Below are 27,546 nucleotides of genomic sequence, written 5' to 3'. Positions count from 1 at the left end.
ATGGTGGATTGTTCTGGTCTCCTATGGCCTGTTTCTCCTGGAATCAGTGAGATGGAAGTAACTAGTCTTAGCTGGTATGTTCAGTACAGGTGCAGGAAAGGTGGTGAGATGTGCTGGATGAGTGACGAGGGAGCACAGAGGGCAGGAAGGGTTTTGTAGTTGAGGGAATACATTGCATAGAGTAGTGTAAGCAGTAAAGCATGAGGCTGGGTGGGAGGTGGGTGCAGTAGCAGGGTCCCAGAGTGTCAGGTAGTGGAGAGAAGGTGGGGACACTTACCCTTGCAGAGTATAGAAAATCACACACCTCCTTCCTACACCACTGGGCATTCCTCCAGACCCATGGAAACAGCATTGACCTGGATGGCATCTTTGGACAAGGATGGCAGGGCCTGGTGGCGCTTGTCCTGGGAAAGAAGACGGCCACCTTGGCACTACCATGTCCAACGGAACCTCCTGCTGCATGCCAGAGTGCCAATTTGCCTCAATCAACCATATTGTTTGGACATCCTTGCATATACCCAGATGATGGAGGGCAATTCCTGACTCACAGTATCAGGATTGGTGTTTAGCTGGGACATAGGTATAGCAGAAGGTCCCAGTACGATCAAGCACTTCCCCGGCAGTGAGTGCAAAATCACGGAGCTGTGGAGGAACAGTGCCTATGTAATGTGGTGAGCAGCGTAAAGTTATACACAAACACTTTGTAGCGTTCATGGAGAAAAAGTTCCCAATGGAGCTCCTTGACTTGATACTTAGCCACATTTTGGGAAAAATGTCTATCTTTTTTGTAGTCTCTTTATTTTCTCTTCACAATTTGCTCTCCTAACTGTTTCTCTCTGTCATCAAGCAATCTGGTAACTGTACCTTCCATTCCTTTATCTAAAATGTTTCTACGAATCACAAATTGTTATAGTCCCAGCAATACTCCCTGTGGCACATCATTCTTTACATCTTACCAACCTGTAAAAGACCCATTTATACTCGCTCTTAGGTTCCCCGTGGCTAGCCAATCTTCTGTCCATGGCAGTATGAGTTTTTATTTTTGGAGAATTATAGAATCGTACAGTACAGGAAGTGGCCCTTCGACCCATTGGGTCTGTACCCCCAAAGCTACACTAAATCTACCCTACTCCCACTTTGCAGTACTTGGTTCATGTTCTTCAATGTTATTCCATCTCAACTGCTCATCCAAAGGTTTACCCTCCCAGATAGAGCTTTCCAGATTCCCATCACCCCTCTGGAGAAAATCATTTTTCTCAAATCCCCTCTGAATCCCTTGCCTTTCAGTTTAAAAATGATGCCCCTTGTTATTGGCCCTTCGAATAAGTGGGAGGAGCTTCTTTCTGTACACTCCTCATAAATCTTATCCACCTCAGTCAGGACCCCCCTCAACCTCCTCTACTCTAAAGAAAACAACCCGCGCTTATCCAACTTCTCTTCATAGCTACAGTCTTTCAAATATAGTGCTTTCTGAAATGCTTTCCAGGAATGTCAATACTGTACACCCACCAGTACGCCTTTATCCAAGTACATGCAACTTCCTCAAAGAGCTGTCATAAATTAGTTAAACATGATTTCCCTTTCTTAAAACCATGCTGACTCTGCCTGATTATTTGGAACTTTTTCGCAGTGCCCTGTTATAACGTATTTAATAACATGTTAAGCTAATTAGCACTTCCCTGCTTTCTGTCTCTGCCCCCACCCCCACTCCCACTCCCACCCCCCCCCACTTTATGAATAAAGGGATTATATTCACTATCTTCCAATCCCTGAATTAAGAGGATTTTGAAAAATTAAAACCAATGTGTCAACCATCTCACTTCTTTTGAGACCCTCGGATGATTTTCATCATGACCTAAGGATTTGTCAGCCTGTTGCTCCAATAATTTACTTTGTACCACTTCTCTAGGAGATTATTATTTTCCTGTGTTCACTCCTCCCATTTCCTGATATAAATGGCTACTCAGATGGGGGTTAAACGGTCCCATTCCTTGGCACCATTTTGGAGCGTGTCCTGGTCATTACTTACCCTCCACCAGTGTTGCTAAACAAATGATCTGGTCAATATCACCATTGCTGTTTCTGTGATCTTACTGTGAGTAAATTGGCTGTCACATTCCTACAAGTGTTCAAAGGTTCCTCATTCTTAGGTGCACTATTCCCACTTCCAAACTGTCCCTGAGAAGGTACTAGTGAGCTGCTCTCACTAAAACCGAGTAGCTTGCTAGGCCATATCAGAACAGTCCAAATTAGTCACATTAGTTCTTATCTGAACAGAGTTCTATCCGTGAACCAGATGCTTTTACAACAATCTGGTCATTTCATGGTTAGCGTTATGGTAGCTCTTTATCTCAGTTTTCTTTAATCGACTGACTTTAAATTTCTGATCACCATGGTAGGATTGGAACTCGCATCTCCAGATCATTAATCCATCTCTCTGGATTGCTGGATCATCAATCACCAAGCTGCCTTGCTACTGAAAATGGCTCTAAAGAGCTTAGGGATGTCCTATGGTTGTGAAAGGCGCTACAGAAATGTAAGTCTTTCCTTTTTTAAAAAAATCTGTGCACTCTTTCTACTAAGGCACCCAAAGAGGGGGTGAAGGATTAGAATGGCTGCTAAACATCACTGAAAATCCCATTAACCTCAAGCATCAGTTGGCCCTTATTCCTGTTAGATTCTTACAGGATGTGTTAGTCATGGCCTAGCCCAGTTAAACAGATTGAGTTTCAACCCATGAATAATCTCTTTGAAATAGTGTGCACCTGAGGTGCCAGTCCTGCTTGCACTGAGATATGCAGTCGATGAAGACAGGTCGTGGTTTCTGATAGTATCAACTCGTTGCCTTTACTGTAAATTACATGGAGTTTGAGTTCACGCCATTCCTTTCAGAGGTAATGGGTTCATCACAGCAGCACAAATCTGGATTCTGGAACTATGGAGTAATCAGCAAAGAATGCTGTAGATGCTCAATGGGTCAGACAGCATTTAGGAAAAAATTTAACCAGTTAATGGCCCAAGACCCCTGAGGAGTGAGTGTCACCATCAAATTGCCACTTCACTCCTTGTTTTAATCATTACAATGGAGCTGTATATTTCTGGCATGGCATTCTGAAAGGGGCCTTTTTTAGAAATGCAGGGTGTAGCTGTTTCCGAAGTCTACCCTCTCAGTTTAAGACTGTTGAAGAAACCCAAACCACTCCCCCTTTTTCCAGTAGGAGGGTCAGGGTTGTGTCAGAGGGTGTAGTCAGGTCTTGAGAGAGCATGAACTGGGGGAGTGGAGGAGGTAGTCTGACTGGAGGAATTAGTTGGACGGGAGGGGTTAGTGAATTTGGAGGGCATCAGTTGGCTTGGAGAGGGTGGTCCTGTTGGAGGAGTGGTCAAGTCAGAGGGGCAGTTGAGGGTCATCACCGGTCAGAAGGTTAAATGTCCAGGCAATCACTGCCTAGCCATTGTATCAGTGTTACTGAGGGGTCCTGATGCATATCTTGGGGAATACATTTGGTCTAATACATTAGACAATGACTTTCTATATGATTGATGAGGGAAGGGCAGTGGGTGCTGTCCACATGGACTTTGATAAGGCATTTGATAAGGTACTTCATGGCAGGTCAGGACAAGACAGTCTCATGGGATCCGAGGTGTTGCTGGCTGGTTGGATACAGAACTGGCTTGATCATAGAAGACAGAGAGTAGCGGTGGAAGGGTGCTTTTCAGAATGGAGATCAGTGACCAGTGGTACTGGGACCTTTGATGTTTGTAATAACATAGAAATGATCTGGAGGAAAATGTAGGTTGCAGTTAGTGAGGAAGATTGTCAAAGGATACAGTGTGTTATAGATAGATTGCAGATCTGGGAAGAGACATAGCAGATGGAGCTTAATTCGGGCAAATGTGAGGTGATGCATTTCAGAAGATCAAAATGAGGTGCAAATTATACAATAAATGGTAGAAGCCTTAGGCGCACTGACATACTGGATCTGGGGTTACAAATCCCTGAAAGTCGCAACATGGGTGGATAAGGTGATCCTGAAGGCTTGCTTTCATTGCTAGGGGAACCAAGTATAAAAGTTAGCAAGTTACGTTACAGCTGTACAAAACTTTAGTTTGGCCACATTTGGAATATTGAGTGCAATATTGTGTGGTCACCACACTACCTGAAGTTTGTGGATGCTTTGGAGAGGGTTTACAGACAAGGTTTACGAGGATGTCGCCTGGTCTGGAGGATTTTAGTTATGAGGAGAGGCTGGATAAACTTGGATAGTTTTCACCGGAACGACAGAGGCTGAGGGGTGACTTCATAGAGGTCTACAAAATTATGAGAGACAGAGATGGGATGGATAGTCACAGGATTTTTTTCCAACGTGGAAAGGTCAACTACAAGAGGATTCAAGCTGTGAAGGGGAAAGTTTAGGGGAGAAGTGTGGGGAAAACCTTCAGACTGAGGGTGGTGACTGCCTGGAATGCACTTCCCTTGGAGGCAATGGAAGCAGGCATGTTAGCAATGTTTAAGGCATTTCTTGAGAAGCACATAAATGGGAGGTGAACAGAGGGTTAGAAACTGTGCATGGGCAATAAGTGGCAATCTAAATAAGGACTAGAATTCGGTGCAGGCTTGGTGGGCTGAAGGGCCTGTTCTTGTGCATTGAATTTTATTGATTATGGTCAGGTCTGCAGCGCTGGGACATCCTGACAATGCTCCAGTGAATTGCTATGGTGCATCTTGTAGATGGTACACTCTGCTAACACTGGGTGTCAGTGATGGAGGAAGTAAATGGTGATGAATAGGTTGCCAATCAAACAGTTTTCTCCTTGCTGGCATTGAGCTTCTTGAGTGTTGAGAGCACTGATCAGGTGGAGTATTCCTATCTTGACCTGTTCCTTGAAATTCCTTTGTGAAATCAGAATATAAATTTGACGTGGTATCACTCTGGAAGTGGTGAGAAGACCAACTGGGATGTTTGTCTGAGTATGGGGCTGGTGAGTGGAACATGAGGACAAGGGAACCTCGATTGTGGTAGGGTAGGGAAGATTCAGGGGGATAGAAAACAGGGAGGAAGTGAGAGAAACATGGAAAATAGGGCGAAATGATCAAGGGTATGTTAGTGAGAAGAATTGCCGATTGAGAAAAATATAGAGATAGCAAAATAAATGTTATGGAATGTGATCAGATGAATGCCTAGAAAGAATTGTAGTCAAGGCAGTGCGGGAGTATAATAGAGGGAGTTATTGAATTTAGTAACAGTAACAATGGTAAGTGGATGGGACTTACTGTAACCAGTGTGCTTCAAGGTAGCACTGAAGCAATACTTTGAACAATCAAATACGAATTATTGTGACTGCTTCCTCATTTTGCTGAGTCTAAGTGATTAGTCTCCCACCCAGTCTGTAGAGAGGACACTCTGTCAGAACGTACAATATTGTTTGTGTCTGTCCACAAGCACACCGGGGTTTCAATCAAGGTCAAGTGTTGGAGACTGGCTGCACAGGAGCCCTGGGCCTGTTCTGAGTCTGTTTTAACGGGAATCACTCTGACCATGGCGTTCAAAGCCATGTCGTTTGACAGAAGGAACTTGTTCCAAAGAACTTGCTGGTGAATCCCTGACAGTGAACACTGATTGATGGCTTGAGAAAATCAACCAAGAAATAATCACATATACTTGTGGAACAATGCATCACGTAAAAACTGCTTAACTAGTCTGGTCCATTTCATTAGTTTTCTTCACCGTGTTTGTCTGTCTGTCGGTCTGTTGTGTGAATGAGGCTGAAAAAAGGGATTAGCTCAGACATGTGGGCATATTCCTGCGCTGGACTCTTCCAATCCCTTTGTTTCCCAATCCTTGATCCGGCAACCTGACTATATCCCTATTAACATAAGGGGAGGAGGATGCAATCAGGGTTGGGGAATCAAACAAATGATGCAAATTGACTAGACTTGATTTTGATTTTACCAATATTATGTTGGAAAATATCCTGACTAATCTATCACTTGACATCAGACAAACAGTGACATGTCATGGTGATGGATTGTCAAACTAAAAGTGATGACAGATGAATGAATGAACGAACATACCGAAGTGACAGGGCGGAAAGGACAAGTCTCTCCCACATTAATGAGAGAAGGAGTACCATAAATATTCACACTCTATCCACCTACACCTTGAACTCAGCCCACAACTCATTTAGTTCTCTGGCAAAGGTAAACAAAACAGAGAAAAGTCCAGGGCTCATGAGATAAAAGTACATTTCTCGCCTACATCCTTAGGCCACCAAATCATATGAACCATTAACTCATTGTATGCTAATCCTTCTGCATGCTGTCATTTCTGCCCCAGTCAAGAGTCGGCCCGGCTCCCTCCTGACTGCAAACAAATACATAACATCAACACAATATTCAGAGGCTCAGGGCAGTGAGAAAACATAATCTGTAAACGTACAGCCTCTGCCTGATGGGTCAGAAGGGATCGCAAACTCACAGCTCATATGTGGGCAAGAATCTAACTGTAATAGACAAAGAATGAGCAAATTGTAAACAGCATAATATTGATTTTCTTATAAGACGCACAAGTCTACAATGAGATGCAATTTCCTCCTGTAAAAGTTTCCTTGTTGAAAATTCCTAATGGTATTTGGCAGTATCCTATCGGAAAGATGTTATGAAACTTGAAAGTGTTCAGTAAAGATTTACAAGGATGTTGCCAGGGTTGGAGGATCTGAGCTACAGGGAGAGGCTGAACAGGCTGGGGCTGTTTTCCCTGGAGCATCGGAGGCTGAGGGGTGACCTTATAGAGGTTTACAAAATTATGAGGGGCATGGATAGGATAAACAGGCAAAGTCTTTTCCCTGGGATCGGGGAGTCCAGAACGAGAGGGCATAGGTTTAGAGTGAGAGGGGAAAGATATAAAAGAGACCTAAGGGGCAACGTTTTCACGCAGAGGGTGGTACGTGTATGGAATGAGCTGCCAGAGGATGTGGTGGAGGCTGGTATAATTGCAACATTTAAGAGGCATTTGGATAGGTATATGAATAGGAAGGGTTTGGAGGGATATGGGCCGGGTGCTGGCACTAGATTGAGTTGGGATATCTGGTCGGCATGGACGAGTTGGACCGAAGGGTCTGTTTCCATACTGTACATCTGTATGACTCTAGTAAGAAGCAAAGAAGAAGTAACTGTACCATTAGAGGTTTCTTGTGAGAATATGTGGAATGTTGACCTGATTCTCTTTATAGTGATGTGGTTGTATTCTGAGACTAGCACGAGAAGTGTTAACGTTGGGAAGTGGAGCACAATATGCACTGGCACACACTGTGCCAAATTATGGGCAGGTCTCAGCTGTGATTTCAAGCCCAACATGAAGTTTATTAAAAGCTAAAAATTGGGAACTCTTGGGTCAGAGAGCATCTGTGAAGAGAGAAACAGTCTTTACTTTTCAGGTCAGTGAGCCTTAATCAGAAATTGATTGCAATTGCTCGAGCAAATTACATGTAGAACCATTCTAGTCAACAGATCAAGCAAATGCTGATCCCATCAGCACAGAGACACAACTTGCATCAAAAGTGGCTGTGTGCACTGGTGAATAAAAGACGTGGGATGAAGAATGGTGGGGAGGGCTGTGGAGGTTGGTTTGAACTGTGGGATGGCTCCAACCTCCAGGCTGTGGGGGAGGTCAAATGAGGCTAAAAGAGAGGTCACATCAAGCCAGGGAGAACACTGGGAACCGACTTCAGGAGGAGCAGTTAGTGCAAGGCGCACAGCACTACTCCCCGAGACACACATTCTGTTTCTTCCAATCATTGTCTGCAGATTACACCAGTTCTGTTGGCCACTGGGAGATAGAATGTAGACATTTTCCCTGATCAAACTGTTCAGAGATGCTATAACACACCTCTGGAGATGGTGGGACTTGAACCAGGCCTCCTGACTCAGAGATAGGGACACTGCTACTGACGATATCAAGTTTATACAGGGCATAATCTGCAATGCCAATCAGGAGTGCATTAAAATATAAAATGCTGTGGTTAAAGGCACTGAAAACATTTTCAGTACCAAACTCTGAGGCACAGGCAAAGATGAGTGACGGTACAGAGGTGAAAATAGGGGATCTTAGAAACAAGAGAATCCTTAAACAGTAAATTACAGTTGGGACAGAACTTAGGGAGGGCAAGAGATGAGACCTGTCTTTGCACACAGAGTACGAAACTAACATGATACAGGTCATTATGCTATAACGCAGGTTTTGTTAGCGTGAATTCGCCAAAACACGATTGACAAATTGCGACAAACTATTTCTACAGCATGAAGTTTTAAAGGGTGTATTGGTTATACCGTAATTCCGGCCCCATTAGTTTAAATGGTGTTGCTATTACGCGATTTTCTTACAACATGGGGCTGCATGAGAATGGAACTACTGCGTTATAGCAGAAATGGCTGATTTTTAGCCAAAGCTGTGAATATATTACTTAATTGATGTTGCTTCTGTTTTTGCAATAAATGTTTATTTTCGCTTACAAAAACTGATCAATAACATCACCTTAATTCAGTACATGCTCTCAGTCCTAAGACTTTAGCAGGCTCCTTTGTTTCAGATTTCACCTTTAACCATGTTGCAATTCAAACTCAGGAGCTTGGAACATTATCCTGGGAGCTCGACCAAAGCAGAGACACTACCATTGCGCCACCATCTGGCAGAATCAGAAATTTCCGATTCTATCCAGTGATAATTTTAAATAACATCTCCAATCCTAATTGGTGGCTGTTGCTGTTTCTCCTGTCCCTAACCCAGCGACTGTTGCTGTTTCTCCTGTTCCCGATCCAGTGACCATTGGTGTTTCTCCTGTTCCCTACCCAGTGACCGTTGCTGTTTCTCCTGTTCCTGACCCAGTGACCGTTGCTGTTTCTCCTGTTCCCGACCCAGTGACCGTTGGTGTTTCTCCTGTTCTTGACTCAGTGACCGTTGGTGTTTCTCCTGTTCCCGACCCAGTGACTGTTGCTGTTTCTCCTGTTCCCGACCCAGTGACCGTTGCTGTTTCTCCTGTTCCCGACCCAGTGACCGTTGCTGTTTCTCCTGTTCCCGACCCAGTGACCATTGCTGTTTCTCCTGTTCCTAACCCAGTGACGTTGGTGTTTCTCCTGTTCCCGACCCAGTGATGTTGGTGTTTCTCCTGTTCCTGACCCAGTGACCGTTGGTGTTTCTCCTGTTCCTGACCTGTCCTCTAACCTTAATTAAGAGTCCACAGACGTGCCACAAAAAGAGGGTCAAAGGAAGTTTAGATCGAAGAGTGAGGCTTCAGCTCAGGAATCTTTGACAAGGAGGTTGAGTGAAGTGATTACACCACAGTTGAAGAGGGTGAAGACATGACTGCCCAGCTGGTTCAGTGCGCTACATGCTTGATGTGGGAGGTCAACGACTCTGGTGTGTCTGGCTCGTATATGTGTGGAAAATGTGTGCACATTCAGCAATTGACCGAGCATATTGCAGCGCTGACGAAAGAACTCGAAGACCTTAGGCTCATCCGAGAGAACGAGATCTTTCTGGACAAGACCTTCAGCGATGTTATTACACCAATCATGCCAGAAGAGTGCAGAAGAGAGCAGACGATGAGGAAGGCGGAGAGGAGACAGGTGCAAGAGACCCCGGGAGAAGTACCTGTTAGGAACAAGTTGAAGCTTTTGGAAACCGAGACTGATGACACTGCCAGTTCGCAAGGCGGCCAAGTTTGTCAATCAAAAGTTGCCGCAGAGGCAGAGCGGAAGAGTCGGACATCGCACAGAGCCATGGTAATAGGGGACTCCATCGTGAGAGGAACTGACCGGGGTTTTTGTGGCAGAAGACGTGATTTAAGGATGGTGTGTTGCCTTCCTGGTGCTAGAGTGAAAGACATCATGGACAGAGTGCAGGAAATCCTCAAGGATGAGAGTGAAGAGCCAGAGGTGGTGGTACATGTCGGCACAAATGGTGTCGGGAAGAAGAGGAGGAACATACTACAGCGAGACTTTGGAGAACTAGGAAGAAAGCTGAAAAGCAGGACGTCCAAGGTGGTTATCTCCGGTTTGCTTCCAGTGTGGCCAGAAACAGGGAGATAATGGACTTGAACGTTTGGTTGGGGAACTGGTGCAGGAAGCAAGGATTTAAGTTCTTGGATCACTGGGGTATATTTTGTGGTAAACATAAATTCTACAAGAGAGACGGCTTGCACCTTAATAGGTTAGGGACCAGCATTCTGGCAGGCAGGTTTTCTACTGCAACACCGCTACATTTAAACTAAGTAGCGGGGGGGGGGGAGGGGACAAGCTGGATGTTTAAAAAGGAAATTGAAGGGAAAGTTAGAACAAGAGAGCTCAAGAAAGACAACTGTATCAAGGAGGCAGAAAACTCGGAAAGGCATCATGCTGTAAGGTTGAGTGAAATAAGGGTTGATGGGAAGGGTGAGAGCAGTAACAAATTAAAAATACTATACATGAATGCACGAAGCATTAGACATCAGATGGATGAGCTTGAGGGTCTTTTGGAAATTGGCAGATACGATATTGTGGGGATAACTGAGATGTGGCTTCAAGTGGACAGGGCCTGGGAAATGAATATTCAAGGCTACACGTGCTATCGTAAGGACAGACTGACAAGCAGAGGGGGTGGAGTGGCCTTGTTGGTAAGGGACGATATTCAGTCCCTTGCGCGGGGGGACCTAGAGTCAGGGGATGTAGAGTCAGTATGGATAGAGCTTTGAAATACTAAGGGTAAAAAGACCCTCTTGGGAGTCATCTACAGGCCACCAAACAGTAGTCTGGATGTCGGATGTAAGTTAAATCAGGAGCTGCAATTGGCCTGTCCCAAAGAAGTCACTATAGTTGTTATGGGGGATTTTAACATGCAGGTAGACTGGGAGAATCAGGAGGGTATTGGGCCTCAAGAAAGAGACTTTGTGGAGTGCCTCAGAGATGGATTCTTAGAGCAGCTGGTGCTGGAGCCGACCAGGGAGAAGGCAATTCTGGATCTGGTATTGTGTAACGAACCAGAATTGGTCAGAGACCTCGAAGTGAAGGAGCCATTGGGAAGTAGTGACCATAATACAATAAGCTTCAATCTACAATTTGAGAGGGAGAGGGTACAGTCGGAAGTGACAGTACTTCTGTTGAATGAAGGGAACTATGGAGCTATGAGGGAGGAGCTGGCCAAAGTTCAGTGGTGTAATACCTTAGCAGGGATGACCGTGGAGGAACAATGGCGGATATTTCTGTGTATAATGCAGAAGTTGCAGGATCAGTTTATTCCTAAAAGGAAGAAAGATCCCAGGAGGAGGCATGGGCGGCCGTGGCTGACGAGGGAAGTAAAGAAATATATAAAGTTAAAAGAGACTGTTGGTGTTTCTCCTGTTCCTGTCCCAGTGACCATTGGTGTTTCTCCTGTTCCTGACCCAGTGACCGTTGGTGTTTCTCCTGTTCCTGACCCAGTGACCGTTGGTGTTTCTCCTGTTCCTGACCCAGTGACCGTTGGTGTTTCTCCTGTTCCCGAGCCAGTGACCGTTGCTGTTTCTCCTGTTCCTGACCCAGTGACCGTTGGTGTTTCTCCTGTTCCTGACCCAGTGACCGTTGCTGTTTCTCCTGTTCCTGACCCAGTGACTGTTGCTGTTTCTCCTGTTCCTGACCCAGTGACTGTTGCTGTTTCTCCTGTTCCTGACCCAGTGACTGTTGGTGTTTCTCCTGTTCCTGACTCAGTGACCGTTGCTGTTTCTCCTGTTACCGACCCAGTGACCGTTGGTGTTTCTCCTGTTCCCGACCCAGTGACCGTTGGTGTTTCTCCTGTTCCTGACCCAGTGACTGTTGCAGTTTCTCCTGTTCCTGACCCAGTGACTGTTGCTGTTTCTCCTGTTCCTGACCCAGTGATGTTGGTGTTTCTCCTGTTCCTAACACAGTGACTGTTGCTGTTTCTCCTGTTCCCGACCCAATGACTGTTGCTGTTTCTCCTGTTCCCGACCCAGTGACTGTTAGTGTTTCTCCTGTTCCCGACCCAGTGACTGTTAGTGTTTCTCCTGTTCCCGACCCAGTGACTGTTAGTGTTTCTCCTGTTCCCGACCCAGTGACCGTTGGTGTTTCTCCTGTTCCTGACCCGTGACCGTTGCTGTTTCTCCTGTTCCTGACCCAGCGACTGTTGCTGTTTCTCCTGTTCCCAACCCAGTGACCGTTGGTGTTTCTCCTGTTCCTGACCCAGTGATGTTGCTGTTTCTCCTGTTCCTGACCCAGCGACTGTTACTGTTTCTCCTGTTCCCAACCCAGTGACTGTTGGTGTTTATCCTGTTCCTGACCCAGTGACCGTTGGTGTTTCTCCTGTTCCTGACCCAGCGACTGTTACTGTTTCTCCTGTTCCCAACCCAGTGACTGTTACTGTTTCTCCTGTTCCTAACACAGTGACTGTTGCTGTTTCTCCTGTTCCTAACCCAGTGACCGTTGGTGTTTCTCCTGTTCCTGACCCAGTGACGTTGGTGTTTCTCCTGTTCCTGACCCAGTGACCGTTGGTGTTTCTCCTGTTCCTGACCCAGTGACTGTTGCTGTTTCTCCTGTTCCTGACCCAGTGATATTGGTGCTTCACCTGTTCCTGACCCAGTGACCATTGCTGTTTCTCCTGTTCCTAACCCAGTGATATTGCTGTTTCTCCTGTTCCTGCCCCAGTGATGTTGATGTTTCTCCCATTGCTGGCACAACTGCTAGAATCCTCCCGTTACTACCTAGATGAAACAATAGTATTCCCTTTCAAACTTTGTGGTATTTCTCCCGATTGATCAGCTATTTGTGTTTTAAGTTTTGTCTCTGCTATAGATCATTGATAGATAGTAAGTGCTGAAAAACCTCAGTGGACCAGGCAATGTCTGTGCAGTGAAATCGAGTAAATGCTTCAGGTCTGTGGCTGGAGCTGAATACAGACAGAAATGCCATGGTTTTTAAGGTATTGGAAGGGAGAGAGTACAGGAAGAAAGGAGAAGGTCCGTGATTATGTTGGAGGCTGGGGAGATGGAAGAACAAATCTGATAGACAACCACATGCTGCATAATGGGATGGTATCACATCCATAGGTCTGTGTGGGTAAATCATTCATCATTGCATCAGCAAGGAATGAGCCCAGCTGATGTCCTTCTCTGTATTTTGCTGTTCAAACTCTCGAGGACAGTAATCCTTAATCAAATCAACGTTACTACATATTTTTCATGTTGTTTTTATATTTATCTGTGGTTGCCATTAGCGAGCTGTCAGGCTCCCAGGTATCTGGTTGATGGGATGATGGGCTGGATTTCGGCATCTCATCATTGGTCCTTCTGTCATTGGCTATTGCAGCACATATTTCACTTCCTCCTTTTTGGCTTCTCTATTCATTGGAGGCAGGAAAGCTGTAGTGCAGTGTAATTTCTCTGACAGTCTGATGGTCAGAGAAATTGAAATCTTATGACCCTCTCAAGCAGAATAAGAGATCCCCCTTCCACTATTTGAACAGAAAGTGGTGGAATTTACCCTGTGTCCCGGTCGATATTTGTCCCTCCAATACCACGAATCGCACTCTGTATCCACTTACTGCTATTTTGGGAGAGCTTGCTGCTCAGATTGGCTATCCTGTTTCTTACACTTGAAAAATGACCATACTTTTCAAGAAGTTCATTGGTGGTAAAATGCTTTAAGCAATTCTCAGTTTGGGAAAGTTATAGAAATAGAAGTTCTTTGGTAACACTTATCTAAAGATGTAAATATATGTACTTAGAGTCATACAGCACAGAAATAGACTCTTCGGTCCTACCAGTCCATGCTGAACATAATCCCCAAAGTAAACTAGTCCCACCTGCCTGCTCCTGGCCCATATCCCTCCATGCCTTGCCTATCTATGTACTTATTTAAGTGTCTCTGAAATGTTTTAAGTGTGAACACATCCACCACTTCCCTCAGGAAGTTTATTCCACTCTCTGTGTAAAAGATTTGTCCTTCATGTCTTTTTTAAATCTCTCTCCTCACCTTAAAACTATGCACCCTATTCTTGAAATCCCCAACCCTTCGGAAAAGACACCATTAACTTTATCTATACACATGATTTTATAAATCTCTATAAGGTCACCTCTCAAACTCCTATGCTCCAGTGAAAAAAGTGCTAGCCTATCCAAACTTTGATTAGATTAGATTCCCTACAGTGTGGAAACAGGCCCTTCGGCCCAACAAGTCCACACCGACCCTCCGAAAAGAAACCCACGCAGACCCATTTCCCTCTGACTAATGCACCTAACACTATATAGGCAATTTAGCATGGCCAATTCACCTGATCTGCACATCTTTGGACTGTGGGAGGACCCGGAGGAAACCCACGCAGACATGGGGAGAATGTGCAAACTCCACACAGACAGTTGCCCGAGGCTGGAATCGAACCTGGGTCCCTGGTGCTGTGAGGCAGCCGTGCTAACCACTGAGCCACCGTGCCACCGCCCCTTTATAATTCAAACCTTCCATACTCAGCAACATCCTGGTAAATCTCTTCTGAACCCTCTCTAGCTGTGTAACAGAATCTACATTCTCCTGTTCCACAATGAGGGTAGTCCTCTAACTGACTTAGAATTTTGCACTAAGTATCATGTGTGCATTACAAATGGATAGAGGCAGAAATACCTGGCAGAATCCTAGAAAAGTCTTATAGAGTTGAATTCTTGGAAGAAGCGACAGCATTGGTAACACCAGCAGTTAACTCAGTTACACTACAACCATGTTATAACATCTTTTCAATCCTTTAAAAATAATCAAAAATTTATTTCCAATTATACTCAAGGTATTAAATCCAAGCTAACAACATGCATCGTAACAATTCAGAAAGATTCAGTATTTGCATGCGTGAAACTATAGTTGAATTTCCAGTTAAGTCTTAGCTTAATGTTAAACCAGTGATTTATCTTTCATAAGATATGGGCATTGCTGGCATATCTAGTACGTCTTATTCAAATTTTTAAAGGTGCATTCTTGAACCACTACGGCCTGTGTGATATAGGTACAACCACAGTGCTGTTATGAAGGGAGTTCTCGGGCTTTAATCCAGTGACAAATTAGTCCCAAGTTGGGACGATTAAAGGCTTACAGGGGCACTTGCTGACAGTGTGGTTCCATTGCACCTGCTGCTCTTGTCGTTTAAGGTGGCAAACATCATGGTTTTGGGAGGTGCTGTCAAAAGGGACTTAGCAAGTTGCTACAGTGACACTCAGAAAGTACGCACTACTGCCACCGTGAGTTACTATGGTCGAGGGTTGCTAATCAGTGGGTTGCTTTATCCTGAATGGTATTAGGTTTTTTTGAGGATTGTTGAAGATGCAACTTATCCAGGTAAATGAAGAGTGTTCCATCACACCCCTAACTTGGAGATTGAGGACAGGATTTGAAGAATCATAACCACAGTATATATATTCTACTGGCTCATCACAGTTTATGGCCAATGGTAACTCCAAGATGCTAGAAGTTTTACTTATTTATTTTTTAAAATTCATTTGTGGGATGAGGGTGTCTCTGGCTAGGCCAGCTCTATTCCTGATGAAGGGCTTTTGCCCGAAACATCGATTTTCCTGCTCCTCAGATGCTGCCTAATCTTCTGTGCTTTTCCAGCACCACTCTAATCTAAACTCTGGTTTCCAGCATCCGCAGTCCTCACTTTTGCCCAGCATTTATCGCCCATCCTAATTGCCCAGAGAGCAGTTACGAGTCAACCACATTGCTATGGGTCTGGAGTCACATGTAAACCAGACCAGATAAATGTCCTTCCCTAAAAAGATGTTAGTGAACCAGAAGGGTTTTTCAACCATCGACAATGGTTTCATGGTCATCGTTAGACTCTTAATTCCAGGTTTCTATTGAAGTCAAATTTGAAGTGCTGTAGTACACAGGCCTGGTTTTCCCAATTTCTCCTCATAGGACAGTCCTGCTATCCTTGAAACAAGTCTGAGTAGGGGGGAATGAACCTTCGGTGAAGGTGGGACTTCGATCTTCACAAAGACTGTGCATTGCACTCACAGTTTCATCTGTGACAGGGAAATCGAAGAGCGTGAGGCCATGTAGGTTTTTCCATCTTGTTGGCTCTTTAACCGCCTGGTTTGGCAGAGGTGTCTTTTAGGACTTCACCAGCTTAGTCAATCTTGGTGATGGACAGGTAGGTGGCAATCAGGAGGTGGTTTCCTTTCCTTGGTCACGTCTGATCTGACCTCATGAGACGTCATGGGTTCTGAAGTCAGTGTTGAGGTCTCCCAAACCAATTCCATCATGGCTATAAACCTGACGGAGGAGTCTGTGACAGTTTCTCCAAGGTATAATTCTATATGTGCTTGAATGGGCTGTGGGACAGCTCTCTCAATTTTGGTGCAGGCCTCAAGTTAATGGTGAGGACAACCGAGGGTTGACAGGGAAAGGTGTGCCTTTATCATTTCCAGAGTCTGGGTTGATACTGGTTTTATTCTTGTTCAACTTTTCTGTAGAGGTTCTATAATTTAGCAGCTTACAAGGTCATTTCAGAGGGTAGTTAAGAGACAACCATATTGCTATCAGTCTGTCGACAGATGTAGGCCCAACCAGGTAAGGACGGTGAAGAAACAGATAGGATTTCATGACAGTCTGATAGTTTCATTGTTACCATCACTGAGATATGAACTGATTGAAGGTAAACTTATCCAGCTGAGATGACATCAATCTTGGTTTTTTTCCCCAGAAAATTAACCTGAGAATTAGACTGGTTTACCATGCGGTACCATTAGCACTCAGCTATGCTCTAGGTTAAAGTTACCTGGAGAAAAGAACTTACTGACTACTTTCCCTAAAGAGTGACCTGCATGATAATTGAATGCAGAGGACTTGGGATAGATGTTCCTAATAAGAGTTTTGTTAGCGCTTATGCCAGAGCGCAGTTTTTGGACTTGAGTCATTGTAAAATATTCAATTTTGTTGAGTCTGAATGTCAGTGATTAAGAGACCATGGCAAAGGTTGCCTGAAACAATCCACACATGGATATCTGACATCAGCGTGAATATTCATCCGTGCTGTAGTTGAGCTCTGTTCATAGAGTAGGACAGGTTGTAAAGTTCATAGAGTCATATGAGGCACAAGTCTTCAGATTTACAATGTAGCTCTGCAACTGACCACAGGTATTTCCTGATAGAGCTATCTTAGACAATGCCCTTTTCTTCCACTGGCTGGCGAGATGGGTCAAGGCCGCATTGTTTCATTTGTATAGCTATATCAAACAGATAATCGTAGCACTCACACCTGTGGAGGGAAACGCAATTGGGTTAAAGTGCATTGTTCAGAGACACTGAAATAGGTTAACCAGCACAGACTGCACTCACATTGTTTTAGCATTTTGCCATGTCTTCCCCCATACATAGATGCCATGGCGCCGAACCAGTACAGCGCAGGATTCTGGGTATTCCTCCATGGCACGTGCCATTCGGTCCTTCAGATCCTTTTCCTCTGGGGTATTCTCTATGACAGGAACCACCAGCAGCTCATCATATCTGGCAAACACAAAAACATTTAGTGACGTTTGATAAAACAAAGAAACCATTAGCCTGATGTTTAAATTTGGGTAATCGTTTCGCATTGCCAAGTAACCTCAACAAGATGAATGAACTAGCTTTATTGTCATGTGTACTCAAATGAATACAGTGAAAACTTTACAGGAAATGTAAAGGGGGGTAGAGGTTTGAAACTCCCTTCCACAAACAGCAGTTAATGCCCGATAAGTTGGTAGTTTTAAATCTGGGATAAATACATTTTTGTTAAGCAAAGATATTAATGGATATGACCGGTGTATGGATCATAGATCACCATGATCTCACTGAATGGGCAGAACAGGCTGAATAGCGTACTCCTCTTCTTATATTTCTACGAAGAAATGCATTTTCAGTTCCTTTACTAACATGCAGCTAAATCAATTGTCATTATGTTTATTAACTTAATAACTCATTTGGTTCTGTGGGTGAGAATAACATAAAATGAAACTGCTTTCACATTGACTTATTTCAACCTTCTCTCACTCCCAGGAGGATTCCATGCCATTTTGTCTCACCTCTTCCGTACCTTGATTATATAATAATTATTAGCACAGAGGACTTCATTGTGTGACAGCATGGTGCAAATAACTAACATGTCCTCAAAAGACAGCCCCCTCATAAGACATTCCTGAAATTAATTTTGCTAAGCCTTCTGTGCATTGTCCCATCCAGGTCATTTTTATGAAGTGAATCACATAACAAAACTCAATTTTAAGCTCTGCCATACAAACTGTTTGTCAATGCTTTCCCAATAGCAAGGAGAAAACTTGGCTTACACCATCACTTCAGACATGATTTGGATGTGGGCAGGGTTTGGATGCAAAGCAATATTTCTACCCACGATGTTACCCACAAGTTATTGCTGCTATATTAAAACAAAATGAGAACAATATTGTGTGGCCCATCAGCAGGACGAAGCAAAACAAGACTAGATTAATGTTCGCTGAGGAGTGCAGTACCTGTAACAGCCTCCAGACTGACATTTCCTGATTCCTTTAATCATTTCTTGATGTGTAATTTGAAATTCCTTTCCTGGGAAGTGGAGAGTCACCATGACAGCAGCTTTGGAGTGTGTGTGGATGACTGCTCCAGATCCTGTAAAATTATAATCAGCACTTCATACGGACTCCCTTCATACAGACATGGAACCGAACCAGCAGCACAAACATCTCACTCAGACAATACAGAAAGCTGGTGTAGATAAGGGGGCATTCATTCCCGAGAGTCATAATATCTGGCAATGTTTCAAAATTAAAATTCTCATTCTTGTGGTCAAATCCCTTCATGACCTCATCCGCTTCTATCTCCGAAATTTTCCAACTCTGCAATCTGACAGAATCTGCTCTTCTAATTCAGACCTCTTGAAAACCCCTCCATTTTCATTGTCCATTCTATGGAGACTTTGTCTTCAGTATCTAGGCCCTGGGATCTGGAACTCACTCCCTAAACCTCTCCTCTCTCACTATCCTGTAACTTGATGTCTTAATGTGTTAAAAGCTCTTCAAAAGCTGTTGCTTCCTTCCCGTAATAACTAGTAGAAAAATAAACAGATTGACATGTGTTGCAGAGCTTCAGTTCTGTCATACCGAGTGTTCTCCAAAGCTTGAGCAGTGACAGTTTATTGCTCCTCTGCCTCTGCTGTTGTGTTGCAGGAATTATTCTATAATCTGCATCAAAGAGCCGCAGGAGATGGGCAACATACTAAATGAGTATTTTGCATCAGTGTTTACTGTGGAAAAGGACATGGAAGATATAGAATGTGGGGAAATAGATGGTGACATTTTGAAAAATGTCCATATTACTGAGGAGGAAGTGCTGATGTCTTAAAACACATAAAAATGGATAAATCCCTAGGACCTGATCAGGTGTACCCGAGAACTTGGTGGGAAGCTAGAAATGTGATCGCTGGGCCTCTTACTGAGACATTTATATTAGCGAGAGTCACAGGTGAGGTGCTGGAAGACTGGAGGTTGGCTAACGTGGTGCCACTGTTTAAGAAGGGTGGTAAGGACAAGCCAGGGAACTATAGACCAGTGAACCTGACGTCGGTGGTGGGCAAGTTGTTGAAGGGAATCCTGAGGGACAGGATGTACATGTATTTGGAAAGGCAAGGACTGATTATGGATAGTCAACATGGCTTTGTGCATGGGAAATCATGTCTCACTAACTTGATTGAGTTTTATGAAGAAGTAACAAAGAGGATTGAGGGCAGAGCAGTAGATGTGATCTATATGGACTTCGGTAAGGCATTCAACAAGGTTCCCCATGGGAGACTGATTAGCAAGGTTATATCTCATGGAATACAGGGAGAACTAGCCATTTGGATACAGAACTGGCTCAAAGGTGGAAGACAGCGGGTGGTGGTGGAGAGTTGCTTTTCAGACTGGAAGCATGTGACCAGTGGAGTGCCACAAAGATCAGTGCTGGGTCCACTACGTTTCATCATTTATATAAATAATTTGGGTGTGAGCTTAAGAGGTATAGTTAGTAAATTTGTAGATGACATCAAAATTGAGGGTGTAGTGGACAGTGAAGAAGGTTATCTCAGATTACAACAGGATCTGGACCAGATGGGCCAATGAGCTGAGGAGTGGCAGGTGGAAGTTTAATTCAGATAAATGTGAGGTGCTGCATTTTGGGAAAACAAATCTTAGCAGGACTTATACACTTAATGGTAAGGTCCTAGGGAGTGTTGCTGAATAAACAGACCTTGGAGTGCAAGTTCATAGCTCCTTGAAAGTAGAGTCGCAGGTAGATAGGATAGTGAAGGCAGTGTTTAGTATGCTTTCCTTTATTGGTCAGAGTATTGAGTACAGGAGTTGGGAGGTCATGTTACGGCTGTACAGGACATTGGTTAGGCCACTGTTGGAATATTGCGTGCAAGTCTGGTCTCCTTCCCTATCAGAAAGATGTTGTGAAATTTGAAAGGGTTCAGAAAAGATTTATAAGGATGTTGCCAGGATTGGAGGATTTGAGCTATAGGGGGAGTCTGAACAGGCTGGGGCTGTTTTCCCTGGAGTGTCGGAGGCTGAGGGATGACCTTTTTGAGGTTTATAAAATCATGAGAGGCATGGATAAGATAAATAGACAAAGTCTTTTCCCTGGGGTGGGGGAGACCAGAACTAGATGGCATAGGTTTTGGTTGAGAGGGAAAAGATATCAAAGAGACTTAAGCGGCAACTTTTTCACGCAGAGGGTGGTACGTGAATGGAATGAGCTGCCAGAGGAAGTGGTGGAGGCTGGTACAATTGCAACATTTAAAAGGCATTGGATGGGTATATGAATAGGAAGGGTTTGGAGGGATATGGGCCGGGTGCTAGATTAGTTTAGAATATCTGATTGGCACGGACAAGTGGGACTGAAGGGTCTGTTTCTCTGCTGTACATCTCTATGACTCTAATAATGTTCCTTTATGAATGAAATAACTCACATTTATATAACACCTTTTATACATAATAATGTGAATGTTTCAAGGCATTTCACAAAATGGCTGACACAAAACAGAACCAAGCCTAGAGGAAAAGGTTAGGAAAACTAGACTGAAGAGATGTATTTGAGTTGAATAGAAGCTAAGATAAACAATGATGTGGCAATGCTGATTAAAATCAAAGCTTGTGGAATTGAAGGCTAAATAACAACCTAATCAGGAGATTGGTTAGAAGGGAGAAAATAGTAGGGTTAATGGGTTAAGTTGGAAGGATGGAGCTAGTGGTTTCACAAGAACGTTTGCTGGAGCTTAAACTATACACTCGAGTTATTCATGCAGGGCTTCCCAACTGTGGGGCATGACTCTCAGGGATTCAGCAGTGGAAATGTGAGGCTGCAATTTCTGAGGCAGCAATGAATGGAGCTCGGACTGACAGCTAACAGTTGCGTGGTACTTTTAAATCCTTTGTTTTTTTACAATGGAGGGCATGACCCTGATTGCCCTGTCCTTGAGGCATGAATCCTGCACTGAAGGAAACACCTAGTGGCAAGGTAACTGTTTCTCCAGGTAAACTTTCTGCATTAAACAGCTTCCCCTGCTATCAGAGGTCTCTCTGTAACCCCAGCCCCTCCTGTGACAGGTCCTGAAACCCAATCCTGGACTGCTCTCACAGGTCACAGCAAGCTTCAAGCACCTCAATTAGATCACAATGGGAAGAACTTTGGGAGGCACTGTACAGGTGTCCACCCGTATCCGCGGGTGATACGTTCCAAGACCTACCTCAGTTACCCAAAACCGGGCATAGTATTGAACCCTATCATTTAAATGGGAAACTTACTGCCCCGGCAGCCCCCTGGAATTATTTCTGCAATGTTTCATGCAATATTTTTGGGCCATGGTAAACCGCAGATAACTGAAAGAGTGGAAACAGAACCCGCAGATATCGGGGTTCTACTGTGTTAGTGATTTACTTACCACAATAGAAAGCCAAGTATCTAAGCTTACCTAATACAAAGTAGTTTAAGGAGATACATGAACTTAAAAAGGAGCATTGATGTAGTGAGCGAATAGACAAAACTGCGACACATACATTTTAACAGACTGAGTGAGGTCATCCAAAATTAACCAAATAGGATAGATTTTTTAAAAAGATATTAATCAAATGATGGATAGTTGGGAGGCGTGGAAGTCCAGAGAGAGTTAGGGTCCATGTACACAGATCATTAAAAGAACAGAGGGCTAAGAAGTTAATGGAAGAAGATTTTGCTATAACTGTACAAAACCTTAGCTAAAGCACACTTGGAATGTGAACACATTTCTGGTCACTAAGAAAGCCTTGTAAAGAGTGCAGCTCAGATTCACCAGGTTATTACCCGAGCTTCAGGGGTCAGACTGTGAGGCGACAACATATTATACACCCTGGAGGGTTGAGAGTCTTAGGATTTTGAAAAGAATTGATAAAACAGGCAGAGAGAAACTCTCCCCCAAACTTTATTATTCATTCACAGGATGAGCCTGGCCAGCATTTATTGATCATTACTAGTCGCTCAAGGGGCAGTTGAGAGTCAACCACATTGCTGTAGATCCAGAGTCACATGTAAACCAGACCAGGTAAATCTGGCATTTTCCTTCCCTAAGGGACATTAGTGAACCAGATGGGCTTTTACAATAATCGACAATGGTTTCGTGGTCATCATTAGACAATAGTTAGACTACTTCCAGCATTTTGCTGATTCAAATGCTGGAAGTAGTGGGACAGAGCCATACAAGAGCTTACATTTAAAAGGAATGAGACCATAATGAGGAGGAATCAGTGCATATCAGTGAAATTCATGGTGAATTGGCAATTAGATGTCAGAATGGATATCAATAGGTGGAGATTTGCACTGTTAATGAGAACCAAATTTGTGAAGTTAGCAAACAGAGTGTTGGGCAGTCAAGTCTGTGTTGGTAAAAGCAATTTTAAGGGTTTCGGCGGCTGAAGATGTGGGCTGAGGAAAGCAAAAGAGGAAGAAGCTCAAATCTTTTTTTAATCTAAGTCACAAACATTCACAGGCTGTTAGAGGACAGTGTGCAGTTGGTCATCAGAGAAACCGACAAACCTAGTTTGTGAAGGTTTGGTAAATAGATACATTCACTTTCGCAGTGTTTGACCAGCAAAGTTGAACCGGGTCAGATTTTCTTCTTGAAAGGAGCTGTATTTCTCTGCAGAATTGTACAAACCTGGAAGAGGAGTCGGCACTTTCTTTGGTAATAATGTGGGAAACATACTACTCACTTTTATGGGACTTCAATATTATCAAACACAGTCGTACTCAAAATATTTTCATTATATATTTGAGTACCTTTAACTCTACCAAATGGTCAGAAATGGAGAAACTGAATTTTTCAGCTATTGCTGGACAGTGGGGCATCCCATCTGTGAGGAATTGTAGTGGAGGATCATGCATACACACCCATTCGGAATGGGTCCATTCCCATTCAGAGGCAGTGTGCCAGCTCACTGGTTTTGTCTACTGAAAACAAGAAACCGCATACACTCACTCATAGAATATGCAAATCAGATGGGAGAAACCATGTTCAGAACCAATATGTAGATCAAGTGTTCTGGAAGATTTTATTCACAAACCTCGCATGGTGTAGGCATTCATAAAAAGGGGGGTGCATTGGCTTTTCTTCAGCTTCTTCCAGAGTGGAGGGCCAGAGATGTCACGTTCTTTTATGTCACAGACAAACAAGTCACCAGGCTGCAAGACAGCAGAATTTAGGAACACAAGATTGGACAGAGGACAGTGAAAATTGATTCTGATCTGGAGAGTTGCTGTGTGAGTGGCAGAAGCTGAACTCTTGCAAAACAGTACACATTCTGTGCATTATACTTTGTGATTCTTCCCATAAAGTACGAGCAAGACACATGCAATACGTTTGTTCAACTACAGAGCATAGAAACTTCAAAACAACAAATGCCTAAGGGTCTATAAGACACTGATGTATTTGAAGAGCTTGGGTTGAGTTACACTGGAAGCAAACCGAGGACACAGAGATCAGTGGCAGCAAGGTAGATATTTGAAATAACAAGCAGCTTAGAATCATGCATGCAGACTGAGCAGAGGTGTTCTGCAAGGTGGTCACTCAATCTACATTTAGTCTCTCCAATATTGGGACTAGAATGTGAGCAGTAAATGCAGTATAATAAATTGAAAGAAGAACAAGTAAATATCATTTGGAAGGATTGATCGATGTCTCAGATGGTGAAAACCTCGGAAGTAAACAGGAAGGTTCATTACCGCCTGTCCTTGCATGGAAGACCATGATAGGAAAAAGGGATAGGTTGTTGGGGATGACTGAGCAGTGCATCAAAGTATTGGAGAGGGAATGATCTCTTCAGAATGTTGAAAGGGAAAGAGAGGGGAAGATGTGTTTAGTGGTGGCATCACATTAAAGGTCACAGAAAGGGAGAAGAGCGGTTGCATGCAGAAATTAGTGCATTGCAAAGTGATGGGAAGTAGAACTCTACCATGATGCTTAAGAGAGAAGGACCATCAAATGTTCCTTTCCTACCATCCATTCATACATTCTTTTCTTTTTTTAATTTTCCCCATCCTCCCCACACCACCCTGCTTCCCTTTCACTTGCTGCAAATCTATGTTTAGAGGGATTTGGGCCAAATGCAGGCAGTCACTTCCAGCAATATGGCGGCAGAGTAGGACGCTCCTCTGCTCTGCCTGTTTTTTTCTCTTTCTCTCCCGTTACGCCCAGAGGTGAATCCTGGAGCAGCAGCAGGCGGCTGCGAGGCCCGGAACAGAGCCTCGGGTGTGGGATACGGTCCTGAAATTTATCTTGGAGAGGCTGAGTGCCGGTATGGAGTGGACTCATGCTTGGACTGGAGCGAGGCGGTCTGGCACAGGCAGTCAGAGCATTTGCTGAGGCCCTACACTGAGCTGCTAGAATGTAATGTTTATCTGAAATGTTGTACCTTACTGTAATGTCAATCCTTTAACAATTTCTTACTTCTGACTTATTGTTTTAAACTACTTTTTATTCCTCTGTTTTATCCAAGATTTGTACCAAGGTACTTGTACCTAAGATGGCGCCATAATAGGCAGCCATTGTAAAGGTTTCACTGTATTTCTACACTGGAGTACATGTAGCAATAAAGACAATTCTGTTCTATAAGGTTTCTAATTTTTCTCTTTTTGATGAAAGTTCATTGACCTGACACTTCATTTGTCTCTGACGGGTACCAATTCAACCAATGGGTATTGCCAGCACTTTTCCCTTTTAAAACCATTTAGGTTTGGCAGACTTCTCAAATTATTGCAGCAGATGCAGATTAATCATTCTCTCAGCAGCAGGTTGGAAAAGGTGCTCTGCATTTGAACCTGGGGCTTGTTCATCCCACACAATATCAACAGGATGAGAGTGTAAATTGCTGCATATAATTAACCAGGCAGCCTCATTAAGTACAAGCCCTTTGCTCTGCTGTTCAATAGTACATGAAAAAAAAACTATTTTAAATCACTTTTCAATATTTGGTTCGTTGAGATGCCAACACTTGTGCAGAGAAAGATCCTGTTAATAACACTGGTTAGCTAGACTTTGGCTTTTTTGTTAGAATAATGAGGCTGTCATAATTCAGCATTATTAAAGCACAAATTGGAACTTCTGCCAACTGCAGATATGTGGTATAATGTGAAAATGAGAAAAGATGCTGCGTGAATTTCCCTGCTCTTCCAGAAACATTGCTATCATTGTAGCATGCTTTCACAAGATTATATTATGGCAGCCCAAGTAACCTTGCCAACTAAAGGCTCTTCAATCTTTGATATGGTTTCTCTGGAACGCAAAATTCCAAAATGCAATACAGCTAGCCGAGGAGAGAATTCCTCTTGGAAGATATGAAATATTGTAGAGACATGTCATTGGCTGGTGTTACCAGCTGCCTTTCAGGAGGTAATGTTTTTGACTGAGTCAGAAGGTGTAGATTTAAGTTTATTCCACACACCTGAGTACATAATAGAACTGGCACTTTACAGAGATTGTAGTCTGAGGGAATGCTGATTTTCAGACGAGATGGGAAAAAGGCCCTTTCAGATGGATATATAAGATCTGACAGCACAAGGGAAAGAAAAGCAGGAGGGTTCACCATAATTTTCTGGGCAATATTTATCCCATCAGCCAATATAAATAAAACATGAAATAAAATCCAAAATGCTGAAAGTACTCAGCTATTGAGACAGCATCTCTGGAGAGAGAGATAATGTTTATGTTTCAGTCAACGACCTTGCATTAGAATTCCTTTCACAAAATCCTGATCTAGAATTATCCCCTTGCTGTTTGTGGGATCTGCTGTGTGAAAGTTGGGCACTGCATTTCCTAGATTACAACTGTGACATTGCAAAAGAATTTTACTAAATGCAAAGCACACTTGGAGATCTTGAAATCATAGAAGGTGCAGGATAAATGAAAATCCTTTTTGCTTTCTCTTGACCAGAATAAATTAATCACTCACACACCTGGATCCTCTCCTTCTGAACACCTGATGGAGCAATATAGATTTCATCCCTGAAAAAGAAAACATTAAATTGGTTTTAGGCTTCAACAAAACAGGCACTCAGATAGAATTGATAAAACAGTGTTTAACAGAGACAGAATTAAAGATCTTTATTGTCTTACTTAGAGTCATAGAGACGTGCAGCACGGAAACAGACTCTTTGGTCCAACTTGTCCACTCTGACCAGAAACCCTAAATTAATCAAGCCCCATTTGCCAGCATTTGGCCCACATCCCTCTAAACCCTTCCTATTCATATACCCATCCAGATGCCTTTTAAATGCTGTAATTGTACCAGCCTCTACCACTTCCTCTGGCAGCTCATTCCATACACGCACCACCCTCTGCGTGAAAACGTTGCCCCTTAGGTCTCTTTTATATCTTTCCAGTCACCCTAAACCTATACTCTCTAGTGCTGGACTCCCCTAACCCAGGGAAAAGACTTGTCTATTTACTCTATCCATGCCCCTCATGATTTTATTATTCCAGCATAACTTTACAAAGTACTCTCTAGCCAAAGAAGCATGGGGAAGGGTGGCCAATGTTCTGTCGAATGTGGTACTAATTTGTGCAGTGCAAAATTCCAGAAACAGTGATGGGGTAATCATGAGATAAATCTGTTTTAAGTAACCTTTTCCCCCAAAACAGATGTTGCACCCTTCTCTAGGGGGATTAGGTGGATGATATATTTCATATCAGTCACAGTGAGTTGAGTCATCCAGTGAGCTAGATGGGCAGTAGGACCATGCAGCATCCCTTGGGAGACTGTTTGAAATTCAGGCCTCCCTTATTCCAAGCAATAACTGGAGGATCCTTGCACTGAACTCACCGGGTAGTAGGCCATTGTGCTCATCATCATCCCTACTGCTATTTGCTAAAAATATTTTCTGACTTAATCTCACCCTCATCAGCAAAGTTGGTTTTATATCAGTTCAACAAAAACTAAAGGAGAGAAGTTTAATGAGTAACAGTGTAATGACATTTAAATGGATAAATGTTTAATTAAATTTATGAGAAGCTT

At 43.5% G+C, this 27,546-nt stretch overlaps 1 protein-coding gene across 1 annotated transcript in view; it reads right to left on the bottom strand.

The window, feature by feature from the left end:
* Nucleotides 1–14,705: 14,705 nt before the first annotated feature.
* The window catches only part of apip (APAF1 interacting protein), a 55,979-nt gene continuing 43,138 nt past the window's right edge, over nucleotides 14,706–27,546 (bottom strand). The window contains exons 3-7 of the mRNA XM_043706272.2: nucleotides 26,489–26,537; nucleotides 23,602–23,719; nucleotides 18,505–18,640; nucleotides 17,339–17,506; nucleotides 14,706–17,258 (exon numbers count right to left, since the gene is read on the bottom strand). Of these exons, the coding sequence (XP_043562207.2) occupies nucleotides 17,159–17,258; nucleotides 17,339–17,506; nucleotides 18,505–18,640; nucleotides 23,602–23,719; nucleotides 26,489–26,537 (571 nt within the window). The 3' untranslated portion in view covers nucleotides 14,706–17,158. The remainder of the gene's footprint in view (nucleotides 17,259–17,338; nucleotides 17,507–18,504; nucleotides 18,641–23,601; nucleotides 23,720–26,488; nucleotides 26,538–27,546) is intronic.

The sequence above is a fragment of the Chiloscyllium plagiosum genome, unplaced genomic scaffold (genome assembly GCF_037043375.1).
Source record: "Chiloscyllium plagiosum isolate Xiang-an unplaced genomic scaffold, Cpla_swu_hap1 HiC_scaffold_18, whole genome shotgun sequence".
NCBI lineage: Eukaryota > Metazoa > Chordata > Chondrichthyes > Orectolobiformes > Hemiscylliidae > Chiloscyllium > Chiloscyllium plagiosum.
The sequence above is the reverse complement of the archived record's forward strand: the minus strand, read 5'-3'. Positions and strand labels throughout refer to the sequence as shown.